This window comes from Atractosteus spatula, chromosome 8 (genome assembly GCF_055471065.1).
Source record: "Atractosteus spatula isolate fAtrSpa1 chromosome 8, fAtrSpa1.hap1, whole genome shotgun sequence".
NCBI lineage: Eukaryota > Metazoa > Chordata > Actinopteri > Semionotiformes > Lepisosteidae > Atractosteus > Atractosteus spatula.
This window is the reverse complement of record NC_142713.1, coordinates 57,197,752-57,219,163: the sequence shown is the minus strand read 5'-3', so window position 1 is coordinate 57,219,163 and position 21,412 is coordinate 57,197,752. Positions and strand designations below refer to the sequence as shown.

The 21,412-nt window shown below is 40.8% G+C and overlaps 1 protein-coding gene across 1 annotated transcript in view; it reads right to left on the bottom strand.

Moving 5' to 3' along the window:
• irag2 (inositol 1,4,5-triphosphate receptor associated 2) overlaps positions 1 to 21,412 on the bottom strand; it is a 37,420-nt gene that overhangs the window by 4,094 nt on the left and 11,914 nt on the right. The window contains exons 11-32 of the mRNA XM_088924186.1: positions 21,185 to 21,244; positions 20,686 to 20,750; positions 20,489 to 20,582; positions 19,893 to 20,033; positions 18,767 to 18,868; positions 17,843 to 18,006; positions 16,726 to 16,837; positions 16,165 to 16,327; positions 14,343 to 14,398; positions 11,963 to 12,071; positions 11,462 to 11,603; positions 10,769 to 10,835; positions 8,172 to 8,221; positions 8,012 to 8,079; positions 7,773 to 7,913; positions 5,439 to 5,536; positions 4,918 to 4,993; positions 4,659 to 4,713; positions 2,411 to 2,438; positions 1,963 to 2,103; positions 886 to 1,020; positions 522 to 669 (exon numbers count right to left, since the gene is read on the bottom strand). Of these exons, the coding sequence (XP_088780312.1) occupies positions 522 to 669; positions 886 to 1,020; positions 1,963 to 2,103; positions 2,411 to 2,438; positions 4,659 to 4,713; positions 4,918 to 4,993; positions 5,439 to 5,536; positions 7,773 to 7,913; positions 8,012 to 8,079; positions 8,172 to 8,221; positions 10,769 to 10,835; positions 11,462 to 11,603; positions 11,963 to 12,071; positions 14,343 to 14,398; positions 16,165 to 16,327; positions 16,726 to 16,837; positions 17,843 to 18,006; positions 18,767 to 18,868; positions 19,893 to 20,033; positions 20,489 to 20,582; positions 20,686 to 20,750; positions 21,185 to 21,244 (2,215 nt within the window). The remainder of the gene's footprint in view (positions 1 to 521; positions 670 to 885; positions 1,021 to 1,962; positions 2,104 to 2,410; positions 2,439 to 4,658; positions 4,714 to 4,917; positions 4,994 to 5,438; positions 5,537 to 7,772; positions 7,914 to 8,011; positions 8,080 to 8,171; positions 8,222 to 10,768; positions 10,836 to 11,461; positions 11,604 to 11,962; positions 12,072 to 14,342; positions 14,399 to 16,164; positions 16,328 to 16,725; positions 16,838 to 17,842; positions 18,007 to 18,766; positions 18,869 to 19,892; positions 20,034 to 20,488; positions 20,583 to 20,685; positions 20,751 to 21,184; positions 21,245 to 21,412) is intronic.

Below are 21,412 nucleotides of genomic sequence, written 5' to 3'. Positions count from 1 at the left end.
GTTACTGTAGTTCGCTGCAGCCATTCTGCACCAGCAGCCACACTTACACAGCAGATCAGGCAGAGAAGCGAGAAATCATTTCAGCTGAATTAAGGCGATATTTAGGTAGGCCAGACTGTTCAAAGCACAGGGTGGAATGAGCCACGACTTCAGGGCTAACGGTTCATCTCCTCCAAATAGTGTAATAGGATCTTTAAAAGGCAAGTAGTCAAGCATCTTGGTTTCACATCACCTCCAAAGCATGGCAACTCTTATAGCACTGCAGTGCAGTGTTCCCCATTCACAGTACTGGGGCATTAGTTTGAAGATCCTGGACTAGAGGTATGAGTGCCACCTACTGGTCCACCAACACCACATAGCCAGAGTGACGCAGTCAGCTTGGAGGTCTCACATGTCATTCACAGCCAGGTCCAGCCCTGCTTAGCCACTAGGATTAGGTTTCAAGGTGGTAATGCTGCTGTTTGCTCAATTCTGAATCCGGTCGTGCAGGTATGACAATCATCTCTATCCCAGTTTTTTACCTCTCTCCGAGTAGGACCCAAAAGATCTCTCGCTCTGCACAAGCGTCTCTTTCAGCTCCAGCAGTTCAGCGTGCTCCTTTGTGTACATGCGCTTTAGATTCTCTACATGCTGAATCATCACTTCGACAGCCTTACTGACTCGGCTCTCCTAGGAACAGTGTCAACACCATTACATACTCTCCCCAAAGTGTCAGGCAGAAAAAAAAACAAACAAACAAGTTAAATGGGACAAACTGATAATGATATATAAATAATAATAAAATTGATAATTAAAATTAATACATTCTATGAAAATTAAACTAGATCTCTTTTTTAGACTTATAAGTATGTCCTAAAGCAGAAAGAGCAGTGTTTAACAATCCACCTGATGAATTGCACCAAGCATTTCAGATCTGCTCGACACTCTGGACATGGACTGGATGAGAACGTCAAAGTTCTTCTGTAGTCTCTGGATAATTTCTATTGACTGATTATCATCCTCACACAAGGGAACGAGTTTCTGGAGAAAGAAGCAGAGGCATCACTGGTCACTACAGCAAACAAATCAGACATTTCTTGTGGTTATTCTAGCAAAAAGTGATCTATTTTTTTTGTAAAAGAAAAAAATACACGCATTTCTTAATTCAGATAAAACAACTGGTTAATGAGGACCGGAAACATTTAGCTATACGGTGCACTTGGCATTCAAGCCAGAAAAGACTTGAAAAGCAATGCAATATGGTGGCCAGTGGACAAACAAGACAGTACTGCAAAGGAGGTAGCGATAAGATTCTTTTTTTTAATCTGACGTGCTCATAAAGTAAGCTTGGTAACTATTTAAAAAAGCCCATATTACTATGCATTTAAATCAGAGGGAGTTGTAACAGTGGTTAAGCACTGGTGACCCAGGGGGAAGGCAGTCTGTTCCTCTAAACCCCCTCCCTGGAAACTAGCTAGATGTCCCCTCCTCGAAGAGCGAGACGGACACGAGGGGGATCCCCACTGTTCTCGAGTGCCTCTAATGAAGCAGCATGCCACCCCAGAAGGGAAACAGTGTATAAAGAACAGTTTCCCCTGTCCAGGCTTCTGTGTGGTGTTAAAACATGGCTTCAGTGGCGTTTCACTACAGCCTTGCATTGAGGAAAAGTCATTCTAAAAGCTCAATGTTACTGATGAAAGATTTGACAATGGAATCACAGTACAGAGAAACTAGCATCCTACTAAGACACTGCTGATCGGGATTATTTGCTGTAAAAAAGGACTGTGTGCTGTCATTGAAAGAGGGTATTAATCTCCACCTCTGCTCCTCATGATTAGAAGAGATAACAGTTTTTAGCAGTATGATCTGTGTAGTGAAATCAGCTTGCAGACAAAGAGTTCTGCCTTTTTTTTTTTTTACACTTTCCTATTCGAAGACACTTAAGCTTGGTTTTCCTTAAAGTGCTCTAATGAAGCGCGTCACCTCTAACAGGCCTTTACAGTTCTTGACTTCCTTTTTCAGGTTTTCTTCCGCCAGATCCCTGGATCGCTCTTCCAGCCTCAGACGCTTCTCCAGAGTAAACACGTCGCACTTGAAGCCCAGAGACAAACGGTGAAATTCAGTCTGCCAAGAGAGAAAGTACACTAAAGAAACGGATTGGAAAGCAGGGACCCGTGACGTCTACACAGCACGCTCTTGATTTCAGGAAGATGGTTAAAAGAGAAATGAGCTGCTTCCTTAGAACCCCTGATTAAAATTAGGTTTAATTAAACAATCCACAAAACTTAAAAGAAGCCAAAATTATGTGCTTTAAAACAGAACTAAAACATGATGCATCAATGTTCATTTGAACTTGGGATAGTTTACTCTATTTTTAGACTAGCTGAATAGTTGTGCTTACAAAGATATGAAATGTATTAAAAGCACTTACCTCCACCTCTTTTTCACTAGGGGAGAAGCTAGACAGGAAAAAGAATAGATGCATTCATCTTGATGTTAAAGCAAATTGTATTTCAGCACTGCTCAGTTACCGGTTCGTTCATACTCTGGACCCCAAGATCTGATGGTACACTCTCAAACAGCCCCCTTATCTTAACTGTATGGAAAAGTCTAAACCTTTTCATCCCATCAGCTCTCACTAACGAGGCGATTTAATGCAACTCACTGAATGTATCAAGGTCAATGAGCGTTCAATTCATCACTGCGCAAGTATGTTTTTAAAAGCAGTATACAAATCCCTGACTTTACATTGTGCTGTTGTATGCAGAGAGTCGTTAAGCGATAAATCAGTCCTAAACATGAGGTTAATTTTCCAATTGGCAAAGCATGCCCGGGCTCAGCATAAAGTACAAAACTGGACAAGGATCTGTACATTTAAAAAAAAAAAAAACACATTACACCCTCTCCCCAAGTTTCAATCTCATACGAAGACCTGCCAAAGGTCCCTTAATAATGTTGTCGAGGTGAGGAGAGTTTATGCTACATGTGCAGGGAGCAAGGAGGGCGGCAACCTTCCCTCGTGGATAAGAGGCACAGAGGAAATAGAATGTCATCACCACCGGGGCTCTGTTTGACACTTCCACGCATGAGGCGTATCGTCTCCTGCATATCCATCGGCAATTGAGAGTAATCCATATTACGATCAGGTCAGAGAAGCACCCGAGTGATTTACTGAGTACTTTGAGTTCAATTACCAAAGAATCCAGGATAGGGTTTGGAAATGTGCAGTATTTATAGATTTGTTAAAGGTAATTCCCTAATTTACTGTATATCTAGGTGTATGTTCTATTGGGTGCTTACTAAAGTCTAAAAATGGCTTTCAAACTTTTTTCATTCATCGCTATTACTCTCCCTCTTTATAAAGAGGGGGTTATGTAAGGACCGTTTCTCTCTGCCTCAAGGACCGCTAGTTGCTGCTTCTCTTTTGCGTTCTACTTTCCTGTCATTAGTAGAGTAGAGTCGTTTATTGCCATATGTACACTTATGCTGGAATTCTTAATCACGCTGATCTCAGGACCCTCACAGTACAACAGACGACACCGGAACAATAAATATGTCGTAGCGAGACAAAAAAAAAAACATGGTAGACCATGCAAAAAGTGCAGAATGCAGATGTGTATTTAGCCCCTGCAGTGAGCTGTTGAAGATGCGCACTGCAGTGCGATAGAAGCTGTTCTTGAGTCTAGTGGTCTGTGCTTTAACGGTGCGGTACCTCTTGCCAAAGGGTAGGGGGGAGCTTGTGGCCAGATGGTTGGGATCCTGACTGATGGATTGGGCTTTATTGCGACAGCGGATGGTGTGGATCTCACCGATTGATGGTAAATCTCCTCCTATGATCCTCTGTGCAGTTGCCACAACCCCTTGGAGTTTATCTCTGTCGTGCTTGGCAGTATCGCTGTACCACACAGTGATGCCACTGGTGAGGACACTTTCTATAGTGCCATGGTAAAAGTCCATGAGGAACTGCTTCCCCATACCTAGCACACACGCCTGTTTACCACTAGAGCACGACACACTCTGGTGAGGCTGGAATTCTGCCCTCCTGTCCCTCCTTTCTCACTTGCAGCTGGGGGCGAATCGGGGAGGAACGATGCAACATCGCAGATGGGAGTTCTCTATAAGTATTCACGCAATGGCGGCAAAAGCGTCGCTTCCAAGTTCCGTAAAAATTCAGATTACGCACGGACTTGAGGAACCAAAGCCTTCAATAACCAGGGGAACTGGTGTAAATAACGCGGGACTCATCCAGTAGTCACAAGTGTGGGATAACGTGGGAAAGGACTTTGAAAGACTTTGAATTTTACATAGCTTCGATTTGCTCATGGGGAATTGAGACTTCCTTATAGCACTAACCATAGAACAGGGTCACAAAAGGAGTAATAGGAGTATAATGGTGTAGAAACTGGACAAATTAAAACTAAAAATCAGGCCAATTCAAAGCTAATACAACTATACAGTACAATGCAAAACTGATATCAAATATATCAAGTTAAAGCTGTTCTTGCACAGAGGCTGTTACATTCAGGGTGTTTTACCATCTATTTCCAATTAAAAGGAGACTTTCTACTCTTGATGTTCCAAACAAGGGCTAGAAGTTACTACTGAACAAAAACAGTATATCATTTTTATTGTGTAGACATCTAGACCTTAGTTTTTATGAGAATTTTGGATTAACTTACATGTTTTTATCCTGATTTGGAGACTTATTTCTGTTTGCAGCACTCTCAGTGGGAACTGTAGTAAGAAAAGGAAAGAGTTTTAAAAACAGTCCCTTTCCTTTCCAAAGCAAAGCTATAATCACTTATGTTTTTTGGCAATTTGGATATTAAGTGGGAACCAACAGGTCACGCTGCCCTCTTATGATCGCTTGAATGGATTACAGAACTGGTAAGTGCTTGTCAGGCCAGATGCGAGACGTCAGAAGTGCTGGTACAGTACCTTCCTTTTGAGTCGAGTCACTTTGCTCTTCTTGGGGCTTGTGCTCCGCTATAGCTGCCATACTCTGAGTATGCTCCTAAAAGAAAATGAATGAGCTCATGCAAAGAAAAAGACCACAGCCACCAATCGGAACACAAAACAAAGTGATTTTTATTATCAGCGCTGAACGCTCCCCAACACAAACATCTAAAGCCCATTACAAGGAACGCTCAAGTACAACTAAAAAGAGACGGAAATCCCAGCTCACAACGAAGTTTGAAGGAGAAAGAGAAATCAGACTGAAGGATATACCCCACACATAGAAAACTGGCACACCTGAGTGTTTCTCAGCTCTCTTAATACTCAATATTTACTCAGTATGCAGCATTTAGAAAAAAACATAGAAGCCAGTAAAGCAGGCAGATTGGAGAACAGCACCTGCACACCGGTCTCTAGACGACGTTCATGATATCAATGCCTGTTGACAATATGCAAATGCCCTTTGAGAAAAAGCAAGTAAACAAAATGTGTAATGTTCCTACCAGGTTCTTTCTAAATTTACTTCTTTGCATCGCTGTGTCTTTTTTTGGCACAATTCCACAAGGGCCCAGGCTTTCAGTCACTGTAGACGGACTTCCACCTGCAACATCAAAACAAAACCGCAAGCAGTTCCACGCTGAGCAATACAGGTCTAGGCACTTTTAACAATGCCAGCAATTCAAGCATCGAGATGAAAAAGCCTCACTGAACAACAACTCGCTTACAAGGAACTAACTGCTTTCTAATTGTTAAAGTGACCTTTAAGAGAAAATGCATATTAGGCAATAATGTGAAGGAAGCTGAGGTGCTACACGCAAGGAGGAAAAGGAGACCTTGTACAGTACTTCACTGTTGTATTTGATAAAGACTGACTAGATATTTCCAATAGTTCCACATGGTAACAAGAACAAACAAACACCGGTAAATAAAATGATTATGCAGATCACTGTATTTCAAACAATTCCAAACTCTCAAGTTGGAATTTATGGATTAGAATTGGTCAATTTATTGAAGGCATGATTATCATGCACATTCTAATTAAAGGTCAAACATTCAGATACGTACAGCACATGGCCTGTGGATGACCTTGCGGTCAGATTTGACAGATTGAGGTCGTCCAGCATTTACCAAGTCCTTTCCATTTTTACATCACAGTGAGTTTGAAACAAAAAAAGGATGCAAAGGCTGATGAATAACTCCCTACCTCTGTTCAAAACTCACAGCAACTTTGAAAAAATCTAAATATATGGGCTCCTTAACACCCAAATATTTCTTGTGAGATATCCGTCATTCTCATTCTCTGTAACATCTCATTTTGATCTTGCAGAATCTCGGCATTTGCTTCTGAAATGGTAGTAAATTGGACCTACTGGGTGCACAGTTATGGCAGAAATACTATTATACATTTTCTATAGGCACGGGATAGCTAACTGGGTCAAAATCATGCAAGATCTCAATCGTGCAAGAAAGACTGAAATAAAGCTAGTCTAGAGTCTAGCTAGAAGTGGAATTAATTGTATCGCTCAGGCAAGGGTTTCGGAAATATTTAATAGTGAACTTTTCCTATGGTAATTACATGGGTACAAATGCTTAATATTGAAAACATGAAAGTAAAATTCTCATTCCTTTCTGCTTATAAAATGCTTGAATTGTGCCAGCTTAAACTGCAGATAAGATGCTACTTTGCAATAAAAAGTGACCTTCAAGCTCTTTCCTCTGGAACAATATCAATGGCTGAAGTGTAACAATGGATCCAGGGATCAATGAGGCCATGGCCTCTCTGGTATGCAATGCTCATATCCTATTTTTCTGCCATTTTGGATCATCCTCCAGTTTCTTTGTAACCTTTTTTTACTTGCATTCCATCTATACTGATCTACCTTTTACATCCATACTTGTTACTATGTTACTATGGAACAAGCAAAGGTTCATTCCATGCTGAAAAGAGAAGAAAAACAACATTTCAGTGGTGGAGCCTTCTTTGGGTGTTGCTGTGTTTCTTTTCAGCATGGAATAAACCTTTATTTGTTCCTTTGCAGCCAGCGCATGCTGACGCAGCTACCTACTTGAACTACTCATGTTACTACTACAGATACCAACTACTTATCTCGGCCATAGAGCATCTTTGGGAGATCAAACTTTGACACTAAAGATCTAGACTACAAATAAGAATGTTATCAAATTCACAACTCGATTATCTTTGCATCAAGGGAATGTCTTATAATAGCAGCTAAGATGAGTTACTAACATTGGCATTTGTGTAATTTTGCAGTATAAAGACATTATAGTCAAGCAAGACCCAATTACAACTTCACCTGCATCTTTTAGAAGCTGAAAAATCATTAAATCACAGAAATAGTCAAAAATATTGCATGGAGATCACAACTGGGCTACACAGAGACTAGATAACTATTTCTATTGCACTGAATCATTCTCCTGTCTTTGGTGGACAACTATGATCCTGGATAACCAAAATCCAGGCCTTACGGGTTCCCCTCAAATCATTGATTCATTCATTTGTAAAGTCTTAAAACAGGTGAGCTTTGATAAATTCAGTAAGGTAACTGATTCAATTAAGTCAGCAATGGCCACCCATGGTCTTTGAGAGATACAGGGTGTAGGCATTCCCATTCTAAATGATTTCCAAAATGCTAATTAAAGACCAAAAACAAAATTATTCCAGGACTTGACGAACTGATACAAGAGTGAGAAGACCTCCTGGATTGAAGCTTGTCACAGCCTGGTTTGCCTTCCCCAGCTCTATATAATTAAAGTCAGTGTGAACACAAGCTGCCAGGAAACGCGTGACAGTATTACAACAAAATGAAGTGAACAACCTGGGAGTCCTGTGTTCAGGGCAGCGTTCCCATTTCCATCCTCAGGTTTCTCACTTTTTGTTGGGGAGCTCGTTTCGCAGTCCTGAATCTGTGGAGGGATCCCGCCAGCGAGCTTAGCATCCTCTCCCCCTGACACACCGTCTGCCTCAGCCAAAAGCAAAATACCTTTTATAAGGGTCTTTCCCTGGGCAGGGAGCCAGTCGTCACAGTCAATTAATTTTCAAAGTCTTCCCCCTCACCTGACATACCGGCCTGCGATGGAGAAACCTGAGCCGTCTTCTCTAAAGGCAGGCTGGCATGATTGGCACTGAAAGTGAACGGCATGAGGTCACTTAGTAGAAAGAAAAAGGAAAATAAGATGGTTCCACAGTTATCCAGTCTGAAATTAAATATACCGACCTGTCTGCGGCTTCTGTGGCGGCGACAGGCAACTGGTCTACGGAGAGTTCCTGATATAGATTAGAGAAACAAAGAGAATCTTTTCTGTTATTTGTAAACTACATTTTTAGGAGAGTATTCATACTGTCAGAATTCAAATTCCATGAGCAATAGTCATTCTGGTCCAGCCAGCCATGTTACAAATAGTTTGAATGAGGAAAATACCAATCTCATTTCAACCCTTACAGCACTCACTAAAAAAAACTTAACCTATTACTTATATTCTGGATATTATACTGTAATTTGGGTTTTAATGGAAGTGTAGGATTGGGGCCTTGAAAACTGTTTTACGCGGCTATTACAGCAACCCAACTAATAATTACACTAAGAATTAAGTGATAAAGATTTTCAATAACCTTTCTGTTGCCCGGAAGAGACCAACTCAGGCACAGACTAGCTCCAGTGGTTCAGGCCTTCAGGCACGCCTCGGATAAAGTCCTCTAATTAGAAGCATGCCCTGACACGTAAAAGCGTAACAGTATATGGTAAAATGGGCCCATCTTGACTCCTCTGGTGATGTAAGTGTTGGGCACTCCAGCTATTTTGTCTACAACCCCAAGGTGAGGACCCATTTGGAGGTCACCTGACAATCGCCCAATGATGACCAACCAATTAGGAACCTGCAGAGTGTGGAAGGACATGCCCCCTAGTGACGTCTCAACCAACCCACAGCCACGATTACGGCTCTTAAATGGCATTGTGTGACCACGAAACCTCACGGAGACCTGGCAACCTGACAAACTAACGAACCACAGCTGGGACACAATGAACCAGGCAGGGAGAGAGAGTCTGTACACAAATGGAATTCTGCCCAAAACCTCCTTTGCAATGAGAGAAATCTGAATATTGTTGCATCACCAGTGGTAGCAACAACACCTGTCCCCACTCGGTTTGTCTCCACTTTTGTCTCACTCTTGGCCAGAATCGAGACAGTCCTTGTCACAGACTGTTTAAAAGGGATACTCAAAACACGCTGAGTGAACTCCTCTCCTCCCTTTCTTTCCCAAAATGGAGTACAGCCTTTGCCACCAAGCCAGCAGAAGACTGGACACCGGCATGAATCCAGGCTCAAGTCGTTCTCCCAGCAGTACTTTCCAAGTGTTCATTGAAAATATTGCTGGAGGAGTATTAATTCACGTTCATATCGGACATCTCAATAATTAAACTATTTGAATGAAAAAAAGTTTAGTTCATGATCTATTATTGTGAGACGTCTTGACAATAGTCCAACTGTATTAATATAGGTTAGGCAAAATCACAATTGGTTTGCATGACAGTAACATTCTCGAATGTGTGCAAATAGTATGAATGTGATTAATCAGATGAGACTGATTTATCTTATGAGTTATGAAGCAGACTGTTTCAAATATATTTGTACTCTTCTGTTGTTTCTGCACAATGTTGAATTGATAAAAGTATATGTAGTACATTAAGAATCCCGATACTGAATTTGATTTTTTTCTTATGTATTCCTAGTAGCCATTAAAGCAGTCTTGCAATTTTCTGTTCCAATTTCCAATTGTTAAAGTAAATTGAAACCATCACATCACGACATTTACACTTCATAAAATCCTCGGAAAATGAAAATGTCCAAATGTTCTTTCATTAATGACGCCTAGCAGAAAAAAAGGGCTATGATTTAATTTGTATACGGTATTCCTCTGGATTTAACTAACTTTGCAAATTGCAAAGTGAAATGTCTTCAGTTTATTTATTTTTTTTAATCAGAGCCTCTCATCTCCAGCTTCCAAAAAAGTCAAGCTTGGTCATTTGTTGAGAAAATACTGGCATTTTAGATCCATTTTAAAATGAGATCTACAATAACGTTTCTTATTCTTCTATACAGAACAGAGACAAATTCACATATCTGAAAATCACATTTACTTTCCATTAACTATTCCATTTTGATCTTGTACTAAATGTCCAAGCTGCAGGCCTGTTTATGCTCTTCGGCAACACTGGAAGTGAGATACAAGCATCTTTCATTTTCACTGCTTGCTGTTCTTGCGTTCACCACAAAACACACCAACCACAGAAGAATGGATACTGAACAGTCACTCCCTCCACAAGGGCAAACTGATGCATAAATGCCAATTCCCCACTAATTCAATTTAAAATTTAAGCACTGAAACATCCTTACTAAAACTAATCAAAAGCATAATATCTGCACCTTAATGTAGGTGGGTGCAGGACAGTAGCAACATAATTCCAGTCCACAGTGAAAGCAGGCTCAAGCCCTGTACCATCCCCCATTACACTGACGGTCACTACAATGTCCGATGACACTGCAAGAGGAAAATGTTTCGACGGCTGCCCTACCTCACAAATCCTTTCACTCAGCCCTTCTTCGCGTTGCTGTGAGAAAATCTCCACAATGAGGGGGAATATAAACTAACTTTTTTTAAGTTCCTGACTGAGCTGTGCAGGGGACATGTTTATGAAACAGAAGTTGAAAGAAGAAAAAAAGATAGAGGAAGTAAAGAAACACACATCACAGCAGCTCATTGACGAGTGAAATAAAGGAAGTTTTCCCTATGATGTACTTCCTGAAAACTAACCTTGGCATCAGTCATGATGGACACAGTTAGTCCGTCTTCCACTTGTACACCTACAGACAGCTTGTACCTGCAGTAAAAGAGAAGGGTTGTGTTGAAAATGAAGCTGATTGTTTTGTTTCTTTCTTAAGCAGCCACACTTCCTGAAAACATTCCTCAGAGTGAACTGACAAACTTGTAAACCCTGACAAAGGTAAAACACGAAGAGATCTGCTGTCTTCAGGTGCTCTCTGGACACACCGCAATTCAAACACGTGGATGAGCTTATGCAAAGTTACTTTGGCTGAAATGGAAAAACCACACAGCAATCCCTCACAAAGAGCTTTCACAAGCCTGTCCTGGGAGTGAAAACACTGTTTTGCATTGCAAAGGCAAAGATTCTCCTGCTGCAAGGGAAAACTAAGTAGGACATGTGAGTCATGAAACAAGATAGAATGCGAGTTTAAAAAATAACTTTAGATAAATATTAAAATAAAAACTATAAGCAGAAGGATGTTATAGCTTATTTTACCCTAATCAGACCCTATGAACTTAAAACAAAACTAAAAAACTTTGTAGATGTAGATGAGAGGTTTTACACATCCAGTGCTAAATGATAAAACTGAGGGCAATTATAAAATACAGATGCTGGACCAATTGATCCTCTCTTTTGTCCTGGAGGTAATTCACAGTTAGGTATTGATAGCATTTTCTAACCTTCTGGTATCCGATAGCGCCAGCTGTCCAGATGGATGTTGTCCAGGTAATGACTCAATGTACTGTGGTGCAGATCTTGGGATCCTAGAACTCTTGTTGTGGATTTTTGGATAAAGGTACAGTAGGTCCAAGGTCAGTGCATCTGGAGGAAAATCATACAGATGTCTTTTGAACTCAGGAAGTTTACATTCTGACCCCTAATATATTTACTTAAGCAGAATGAGAAGATGTAGGCAGTGGTAGAATCAATATCAAGGGAAATGTAACAGAAAAAATTCAATACAGTTGGGCAAAAATTAAACTAATCAAACTAATACTGCTGACAGTATAAGGTTCAGATTAACCTTTTGGCTAAAGTGGAAGTTGATAGATGACTATAGAGTGCGAGGACAGTGTAACGATAGGAAAATCATCCAGATTTGCATACTTTTCAGGGAAGAAGATTCAGTAAATGGTATATGGAAAGGATCTTAAACAAAAGCGATGTTTTAAGGCACTTACCAAACAGCGGTGTGTATGAGTGATGGAGGACCTCAGACATGCATTCTGGAGCTTGGCTGACATCATGGACTGCTTCTCCGGGCCCTGAAAGTCTGCAGCTTTCGTCTTTCTGTTGCCCAACCAGAGAACACTATTATTGTTGCATGCTTCAGACAAAAACCATAATATGCAAACTGGAAGCTTCATTGATAGATAGGACGTTCATCAGTCAAAATAGTGCAACAATTCAGGCTTGGTTGCATTATCTTGAGTAATGCTAATCATTTTTTTTATGCCAGTGTACAAGTGCATCACCTGTGTTCATCGTATTAACGGAAGTGGTATCAATCTGGGACGGCACGGGGGTGCAGTGGTTAGCATTGCTGCCTCGCAACACTGGCGGCCCTGAGGTTGCAATCTGCATGGAGTTTGTATGTTCTCCCCATGTTTGCCTGGGTTTTTTGCTGGGTGCTCCGGTTTCCTCTCCCAGTCCAAAAATATACTGGTAGGGTAATTGGCTACTGGGAAAATTGGCCCAGGCGCGAGGTGTTCACACCTCGTGATGGACTGGCGCCCCCCGTTCAGGGTGTACCCCTGCCCTGCACCCTTTGCTTGCCAGGATAGGCTCCGGTCCCCCCCCCCCATCACCCTGTACTGGATAAAGCTGTCAGGAAATGGAAGGATTATCCTCTCAGTTACAGAATCGGAGAGAGGCAGTCCAGCCTGCTCTGATGCTGGAGAGAAAGGCAATCATGATTAGGTGGGTGTTGAGCCTCCCTCTCTAGCGCTCTGGGAATTGTTCTGGGAACAAGCGACGATCTCTTTAGGAAAGAGAAGATTCATCCTAAAAGGTAAGATGGAATGTTTTAAAGAGCAGTGGAATAAAGCTTTGAAAGAATTAGTTTTAAAAGAGGAGCTCAATATATACTCTTAAACCATCATACTATGAATTTTATGGTAAACTCTAATATAGCTGTAACTTTTTTTCTTCAATTTTCATTTTTTCCTCTCAATTTCATTGTTATGCTCTCAAAAATGCAAAATGCCATGTTCCAACAAGATTGAGAAAAAAAGAAGATGGATGGAGAGATGGATGTTTATTAGTACAGTATGTTTTAGAGAACGTATTTGAACAGGTCACGGTTCATCACTGGATTTTTCTGGCCTGGAATGACACATCCGAGTCACCTGTAAGGATTTGAAGGCTCACAAACTTGTCCTTATTGTAAGGTTAGCTTAACCCCAATTAAGACATAGTAAAGACGTAATTTAACTTAAATTGATATATTGGCTTAGTCCGCCTGGCAGAGAGAACAATAACCTGACTATAAGGACAAGGCTATCAAATCCCCTATTTTTTTTTACAATGGATGAGCCAAGGAACCACTGCAGGCCTAGAAAGTGGCTGAAAGAGGGATAATAAGACACCAGCAGATGGTTAATGAAAAAGGATATTTATATGAAGTATACAGCAAATCCTGCACAAAAGATGAGAATAAGGTGTATGCATTTTACTAAATTTGGTAAGTAAATTCATCTGCTGATGCAATTTCAGCTCCCAATGACATTTGAAGGATTGTATTAATATGCTCCCTTTCTCTGCTGAGAGAGAGCTAGAGAACCCGATTATTCCCCCAATTTGTGAAGCATACCATAGTGCAAGACTCTCAATACAGCTCTACAGAGAATCAGTGTCAAACACTGAAATCCCGTAGCTTATATGAATGCAGTAGAATATCTCAAATTCTACTTGCCAGGATAAATGAGTTTGATAAACCTGTTCAAAGACAAATTAATAGTTTATTTAATAGCATGTATTATGCCTTATAAATAACTTAAGTGTCTGACACAGGAACCCATTGATTAATCGCAAAAACCTAAAAATGCAGAGAAATGTATAAAAAAAAGTATTGCAGGACAATTATCCAGATCCCTGTAATTGCAGAACACTCGACGAAGCTCACGTGGGAAGTCTCTTGGAGAAACTCCAGAACAAAAAAGAAAAACAAGTTCCGATTTTGGCAGTTGTAACGTGTGGCTCAATCACTTCAGTTATTATCTCCTAGACACACATGGGTGGGGATGTTATTCTCCATTTTTTAGGAAGAAAAAAAGCTTTTTTTTCCCTGCTGACTGCCATTTCAGGCTGCCACTGTTCAGGAAAAATAAGCCCTCATTAAATCTGTCAGCACTGGGGCAATGCTTAAAGGAAATGAAACTCCATTTTGGTATAACTTCAGAGTCTAAAACTCAACAGCAAAAAAGTTCAACCAGGCCATGACAACTTTAAAACAATAAAAATCAAATCATCTTCAGATCAATACCTGATACATGTTTACGTACCCAATCTGCTTAAACCTTCCACTTACACAACTTTTATTCCTGAGAACCCGGGACTTACCTTGCAGGATAACTTCCAGAGATCTGGAACTGGTTCCACCGCCGTGTGCTCATTAACTGGAAGAAAAAGTATTTTCTCATAAAGAATAAAGTTCAAAATCAATGCAAGAAAAAACACCTTTAACTGAACACAATTTTGGATATTAGTCTAATGAATGTTTTCTTTTAAAATGGAAAACTGGCAAAGAATTCTGAAACTTTCCCTTTCCTTAGCTGTAATAACCACCTCACTTGCGTTCAGTCCAGAATGGAAAGTCTTCTTGAGGTTAATACTTTAGTGCAGTGAGCTTTTTCACTCATACTTTTGTGCTTTGCTGAGTTTAACACTTCGCCATAGAAGGTAATAACTATATTGCCAGAGGAGACTTTACCTCTGCTTTTGTCTGGTCACATCATTAAGTTTCAAGGGTCATGTATTTCCACTACCTCCCTGTATTTCCAAACTTGTGGAAAAGGGCAAACACACTCAGCTGCCAAAGTTACTAGCCCAAAACAAGTACAAATATCAAAGGGCTTAAAAAGGAAATACCTAAAAAAATACTCAGAAGTGGTTTTTAGTTTTAATTCTATAGTTCATTTAATGTCCTGTTACACTTTGAATCTAGGAAGGAACAAGCTGAGACTTATTTCAGCCTGAAAGGTAAAAGGGTAAAATTCACATTTCAGCTCACGTTTGTTACAAATCTTCAAATCAGAGAATCCCTACAATTAACTTAATGAACTACAAGAGAGAAAAAATGAAAATATTACCCAGACAGTCTATAGTGTTACACTTGTAACACTTGTCCACCTACAGGACAAACCTCAGACAACTTTAACCAGGACAGATATAAGAGCATGCATAAATGTTTTTTTATCGATTTTTTTTACAAAATTACTTACTTCTCTGTAGAATATAAGGCACTGCTGTACAGGTCCATAAGCTGTGTGCACACATCTTTTATATTAACACAATGAAGAGAAACTTATCCTACACCATTTTTATTGGAATAGTTCATTAATACACTTCATTTTTAAATAGATTGCTTTGCTTTTTACAGCAGTGCAAATTTAGATTGTTTTCATGCTTTAACCACACTAAAGATGAAAATCAGGCAAAAATACAAGACAGAATTTAAAAAGCCAATAGAAAATTCTGAACTTGCCATTTCAACCTTATTAAAACCAAATTCTATCAAACTCCAAGTATTCGGATTCATTCAGCTATAACTTTCTTCTGCTTTTGCATGAGCAATTACAGGACATTGCACATTTGTCATGTAAAGTTTGGTTTATTAATTAAAACTTTTACATTTGGCCAGTAAACGGTGGAGTTTTAGTTTAAAGCCAATTCATCTTGGACAAGACTGATCACAAGAGACTGACTCAAACTCCCTGCCACTGAATGCAAGATGAAATACCAGCCCACTACAAACCAAATCTTATGCTATAAGATTTAATTCCACCATTTAAAATGGAAGGTGGAAGATTTCTGCGCTGAATGCCTGCTTTGGCCTATTCATATATTTCTGAATATGCGCAAGCAAAGAATAAGGATTGAAGAAAATTTCAGACTATTTCCCCCCCCCCCCCCCCATAGTTGCATGTGTCTGAGGCCTAGTGCTCAAGGAATTACAGATTCAGCAGAAAGATATACCGTAGCTAATCTTTTAAAATTATTTATGAAAGTTTATGAAAATGTTTCTGAATACAATCATAGTTCAATACTACTTGTATTTTTGCTTAAATGTAACGTCTAAATGCCATCACAATCAGGCCATGTTAACTGAAATGACATCCTTCCACAGTAGATATTTGCCACTTATCTATGCTGAGGTACTTACCTTGTTTCTCTTCCAGTCTCTGCTGAAACTGTCCACAGCTCAAAGCCAGAGCTTGGCTGTTGTCCTGCAGGCTCACTCTCTCATGTAATGTTTCCTGCAGATCGTTTCTCAGCAGGGACTCATCTTCCCAGAGCAAAGAAGCTGCTGTTGACTTGTCTGCAACCTAAAAGTGATCTTAATTATTCCTCAACGCAAACCACATCAGAATGGACATCGGCTGTTGTGATGTATGGACCAAACTGAACCTCCCTGGAAAAGGAAAAAGCCGTCGAAGCTATTTTTAAAACTGTGCTTTAACAGCTGCTCTCATACTGGTCTAACTACATGCATGATAGAAGAATATCTTGTTAAATTTGTGGTTAGAAGTGGTTTTTTTTTTCTCAAAAAAACAAGCTGCCAAATTCAGCAACAGAACCGCCCACATTTGCCACCTACTCAAAAAGCTCTCCACATCCTCTGAAATCACTCTGCCTGCCGAGTTCTTCTCTGCGTCTGAGACACTGTACTTGAGCCTCCCAGCGTGAGCACAGGTACACCTCGGCGCGCACACCGTGGCCGTACCTGGGGCGCTGAGCTCTCGGTCTGGGAGGCAGCCTCAGCGAGGCCGCGCTCGGGCCGCGCGCACGGTTTGTCATCCCTTTGCAGCTGCTTCTGGGCCTCCAGCTCCGGGAGTCTGTGAAGTGAGACGCAAACCACCAGCCCGAGTGACACTGACGGCAAGGCCCGGCTGACACCTGGACACAGCCCCCCCCCAGCGCAGTCACCGCAGTTCCGCAAACACCACATCACTTCTCAGCACAAGCAAGTTCATTTTTCATGCCCACGTTTCTTCTAAAAAACAAAAACTTTACTTGCCTCGTGAACCGACGTCTTTCCTTAAAAATCCCTTCCTCGAAACCTTAAGCACGTTTGTATTGCGATTGTCTTTTCCTTATAATTGCGCAGTGCATTAAAGGATTTTACTATTTGGCGTTAGTCAAAAATACCAAGTCGTACAAAACTTCTTTAACTGCTACCAGCTGTTTTGAAACGTCCAGGCGGGAATGTCTATCTCATCGAGAACTAAAATTAGAATTGCACAAACTTAAACATTGCACAGTTACACAGCCCCATCAGATGGTGAAAATGACAAATTCCCCTGGTTCTTCAGTGGCCAGCTGTTCCCTTAGCAAGATATACATTTCTAAATAGAGATCAATGACATTATTTGAATCGATAAGAACATGAACTTCTCTCGCTTGAACTGTAAGTCTGGAATATTGTTTATGACTGAAATCGGACCATCTCCAGTAGCTATTGCCGACCACAGCACTGAACTTGGCCAACATATGCGAAGCACCAGATCCAGCTACGTAGAGAGAACAATGTAAGGACGGGTATCCCATCAGCTGTAGGTCACTTCGTGTTCGCATTTAATAACTCCCAGTTCATGAAAGGCAGCCGAGAGTTGAAAGTCACGCACTTTGACAGCTGGGCACTCGGTAATCAGGGCTGCAAATCGTAGGCCAGAAGAGCAATAAAACTGTGAAAATATTCTGGGGCTTAAAAAGGGATCTCTAGTCAAATTAGAGCACAACTGTTCTGACTATGCAAGAGAGATATGGGGAGTTTGGGGTTGTGAACCTGGGCTCTCCCTCCGCACAAGGCTCATTTGCCTGTGACCAAGCCCCCCTCTCACCTGGCAGACAGCTCTTTCTTCAGATGAGCAGCCTCGGTCCTACACCTCCGCAGCCTGCTCGCCACTTTAATTAACTCCTCTTCCAGGGAGCACTTACACTGATCGAGCAGCTGGACCCTCTGAAGCCAAACATTCCTTTTTTCTTCCAGCTCGCTGTTTATAGTCTGTTCAGGGAAAAAAAAAAAGCTCTTCCTCTCCATTAAAAAAAAAAAAAGATCTTAACTGCTGTACAGTGTGAACAGGAAGCCTAAAAAGGGGGACAATAAATTTAAGGAAAAGGAGGTGGAGTGACCTCGATAATTCAGAAAGGAAGTAGAGGGACAAACCTATTTTAAGAATAAATCAAAATGGTTATGTAATGCCTGTTTCAAAACATCACTTTTACACAACGGCTTTTTTAGCACTTATTTTCTGCAGTTCTTGTTCGTGGTTTTTTTAATTCTTTGATTTTATTTTGTGTCATTTTTATTTCATGCCATGCACTATAAATCACTTTGAGATGTTATCAAGGGGGGTATGAAACTGTGCAATTCTGAATTATTTTGAAACTGCAAAGTTCACACAATATTCAACCTTCTTTTATAGTTACACACTTATTAATAGCAAGGGTTATAAACAGAACTGAGTTTACCTATCAGCAAGCAAACATTTGTGTAGTATTGATTGACAGTGAAGGCCTTCTTAAAGGACTTCAATGCATATATTCTTCAGGTTAAAAAAAAAACAATTAGAAACTGTATGAAAAACACAAAGCAGGCCACGTGCTTTAAATCCAGCAGATTGGATAACCGAAAACCCCATAATACCTCTTCTGGTGAACCACAGGGGTATGCTACAATGCAACTAAAAGCCACTTCAAAACAGTTTGTGTTCTCCCTCTCTCGAAATGTGAAATTCGAAGAAGATAATCTTGCTCAAACTTACCTTAAGCCAGATTTCACGTAGATCTTCACTTTCTATATGGTTTTCTGTGAACCTCTTTAGTGTACACATAACTGCACAAATATCCTCTCTAAAGTCTTGATGCTAAAATACATATAAAGGGATTCACAAGTGAGAAAATATAATGAAGAAAACCTGTTACATGCAATTGTTTTAGTGAGAACTATTCTAAAACTATAAAGGTGCACACAGCTTAATCCAACCAAAGAAATTTGGAACTGAAATCCAGCAAAGAAACATCCTGATTTCAGAGCAGACCGCAGACTATCGCCATTAATCTCTCTATAATAAAAGCATTCTCTCCCTTTCAGAAAACGTACTGTTGGCCAAGTACCAACAGCTTGGAGAACCAGTTTTGCATTTCTCTCCAGAGTCTCTCAAGAAAAAGTAAAATAAAAAACAAACAAGTATAAACAGTACAGTGAGTCACAAAATGGACAGCTATAAACTCTCCAGTGGAATTTAGATCCGAGGACTTTTCCAGAGAAAATGTATTCACTTGATGCACAGCAGAGCATATTACCAAAACGGCTCGAATTACTTATATCTTCAACATTTTTTCCTTTAGTATTAGGATCATGCACTGATTATAGTCAGTGTGAGGCTTTATGGCTTTTGCAGGTCATGATTTATCCCTTGTTTACTGGAAAATTAATACATCTCAATTCTGTTTTGACAATCCTATATTTTAAAATAGGTAAAATAGGTTATACGGTACTATATGTTCTCATTTGGGTTTTTTTGTTGAGGCCTGACAATGAAATAGTTAATTAGGGGAACACACTGATACACCTGAAATTTCACATCCAAATACTGAAACATCCTTTAGCAACTTGGCTTAATAGATTGAAACCTTAATATACATGTAGTTTCAAAACGTACGCCATGTAATTTCATCGACATGCATCAGATATTATATCAATACAGATGTGTATCAATACGCGTTGGCTATTTTCATTGTCAATGGACTCGGCTTCATCACCAGCATGAGCCAGAGTAAGAAGAACAGTACACCGCTAAAAACTAAAACACACAGGACACCTCTCTCGCATTACTAAGCATAGAGTTCTGGAAGCGCGCGCCGCACTGCTGGCTTCCCTGCTCGTACCAGTTTCTGGACAACGGCCTTGAACTCGCCAGAGGTCTGCTCGGACGCGGGGCCCTGCAGCAGCAGGAACACGTCCCTGTCCAGGGTTTCGTCCAGGGGAGCGTGGTACGGCGCGGCCGACATGCTCACCGCCGCCGGAGCCTGGGGACACAAAACGCCGTCACGCACGCGGCAGGACGCAGAAGGTTCCCTCCTGCCACGTGGACCCCAGGACGGTACATCTATTCACTGTACTGTACCTCACTCTCTTATTCAGCTATTTGCTATAAATCAGCAAAAGCTAACAGTGCTGTCATCTTAAAGCATATCACTCCGAGCTTGAACAGTCTGACTGAAAGCCAAAGAGAAATGATGATACGGGCCAACTCAAACGACTGCGCCACACTGCCCACTTATTTCCAGGCAGACTTGCTGCTACCCCCTCACTCTCGAGTTAGGTCTGCCCACACCCTCCTGCTATCTTTGCTTCCTTGCTTTCTAGCCATATTTTTTAAACAGCAGTAGAAATTATTGGTTACTGATAAAGCTAACAGATGCCACCTCCGTCTTTCATGCCCGCGCTCCGGACGGATGTACCACACGTGAAGATGGCCAACCTCTGGTGCCTGCTGAGCGAGGGCCAGCTCCGTCTGCAGCGAGCCCGTGGTGCTCTGGTTCAGTCGGTAGGCTCCCGAGAGACTCATGCCGTCCCTGTGGCGGCCAACGAGAAGACGGTCAAGGGACAGCGCCTCAGTCTCTCCGAGCTGTTGAAGCATCTTTCCTTTCTCTCCCCCCCCAACTCATCGATACTCACAAGCCCAGGGCAGGCTGCAGCATCTCCACGTGGCTTTCCAGCTTATTCTTTTCAGCCCTCAGCAACTGTTGCAAGGAAACACCGGCTCATGTAGGCCAAAAATCCTTCACAAATTAAATTCCTCCTGTTCTTTCATGGATGATCATCACCCTATTCTAGAGGCTTGCACCGGTTGTTTAACCATCTAAACAGCCATGAATGACAGCCAAAAAAGACAATAAGCTAATAAAGATGGGTAACTTTCAAATGTATTACAGTTACAAGTAACCTGTAAGCTTTTAAAATGGTAAGCAAGCTGGGGAAGCCTTTTAAAGCCTTTTTAGTGACCTATAGTATATGGTGTGTATAGGTACTTACATAGTTACTATGCAATGTAACATTACGTCTAAAGCCGTTTCCCCCAATTTCTGACTTTTTAGAAAATAATCCACAATAAAAGTCACAGAAAGCAAGCTCATTGCTTAAAGTTCCAAATTATGTGAGGTTTTAAAAGGCTCACGTCAGTTACTGAAGAATATTCCTCTATGGTAGACTTCAACTCCTGAATCTGGGCATTTTTCTGTGGAGATTAAAAACAATGTTTATAATGGAATTATCAATTCAAGTGATACTAGTTCCAAGGCTAGACACACCAGAGATATAGCAAAACTAAAACAGGTGATGAGGTTGATCTTCTTTTTCATTGAACGGTATTTAAGTTGAAATTTAAACTTATCAGTTTTCATCA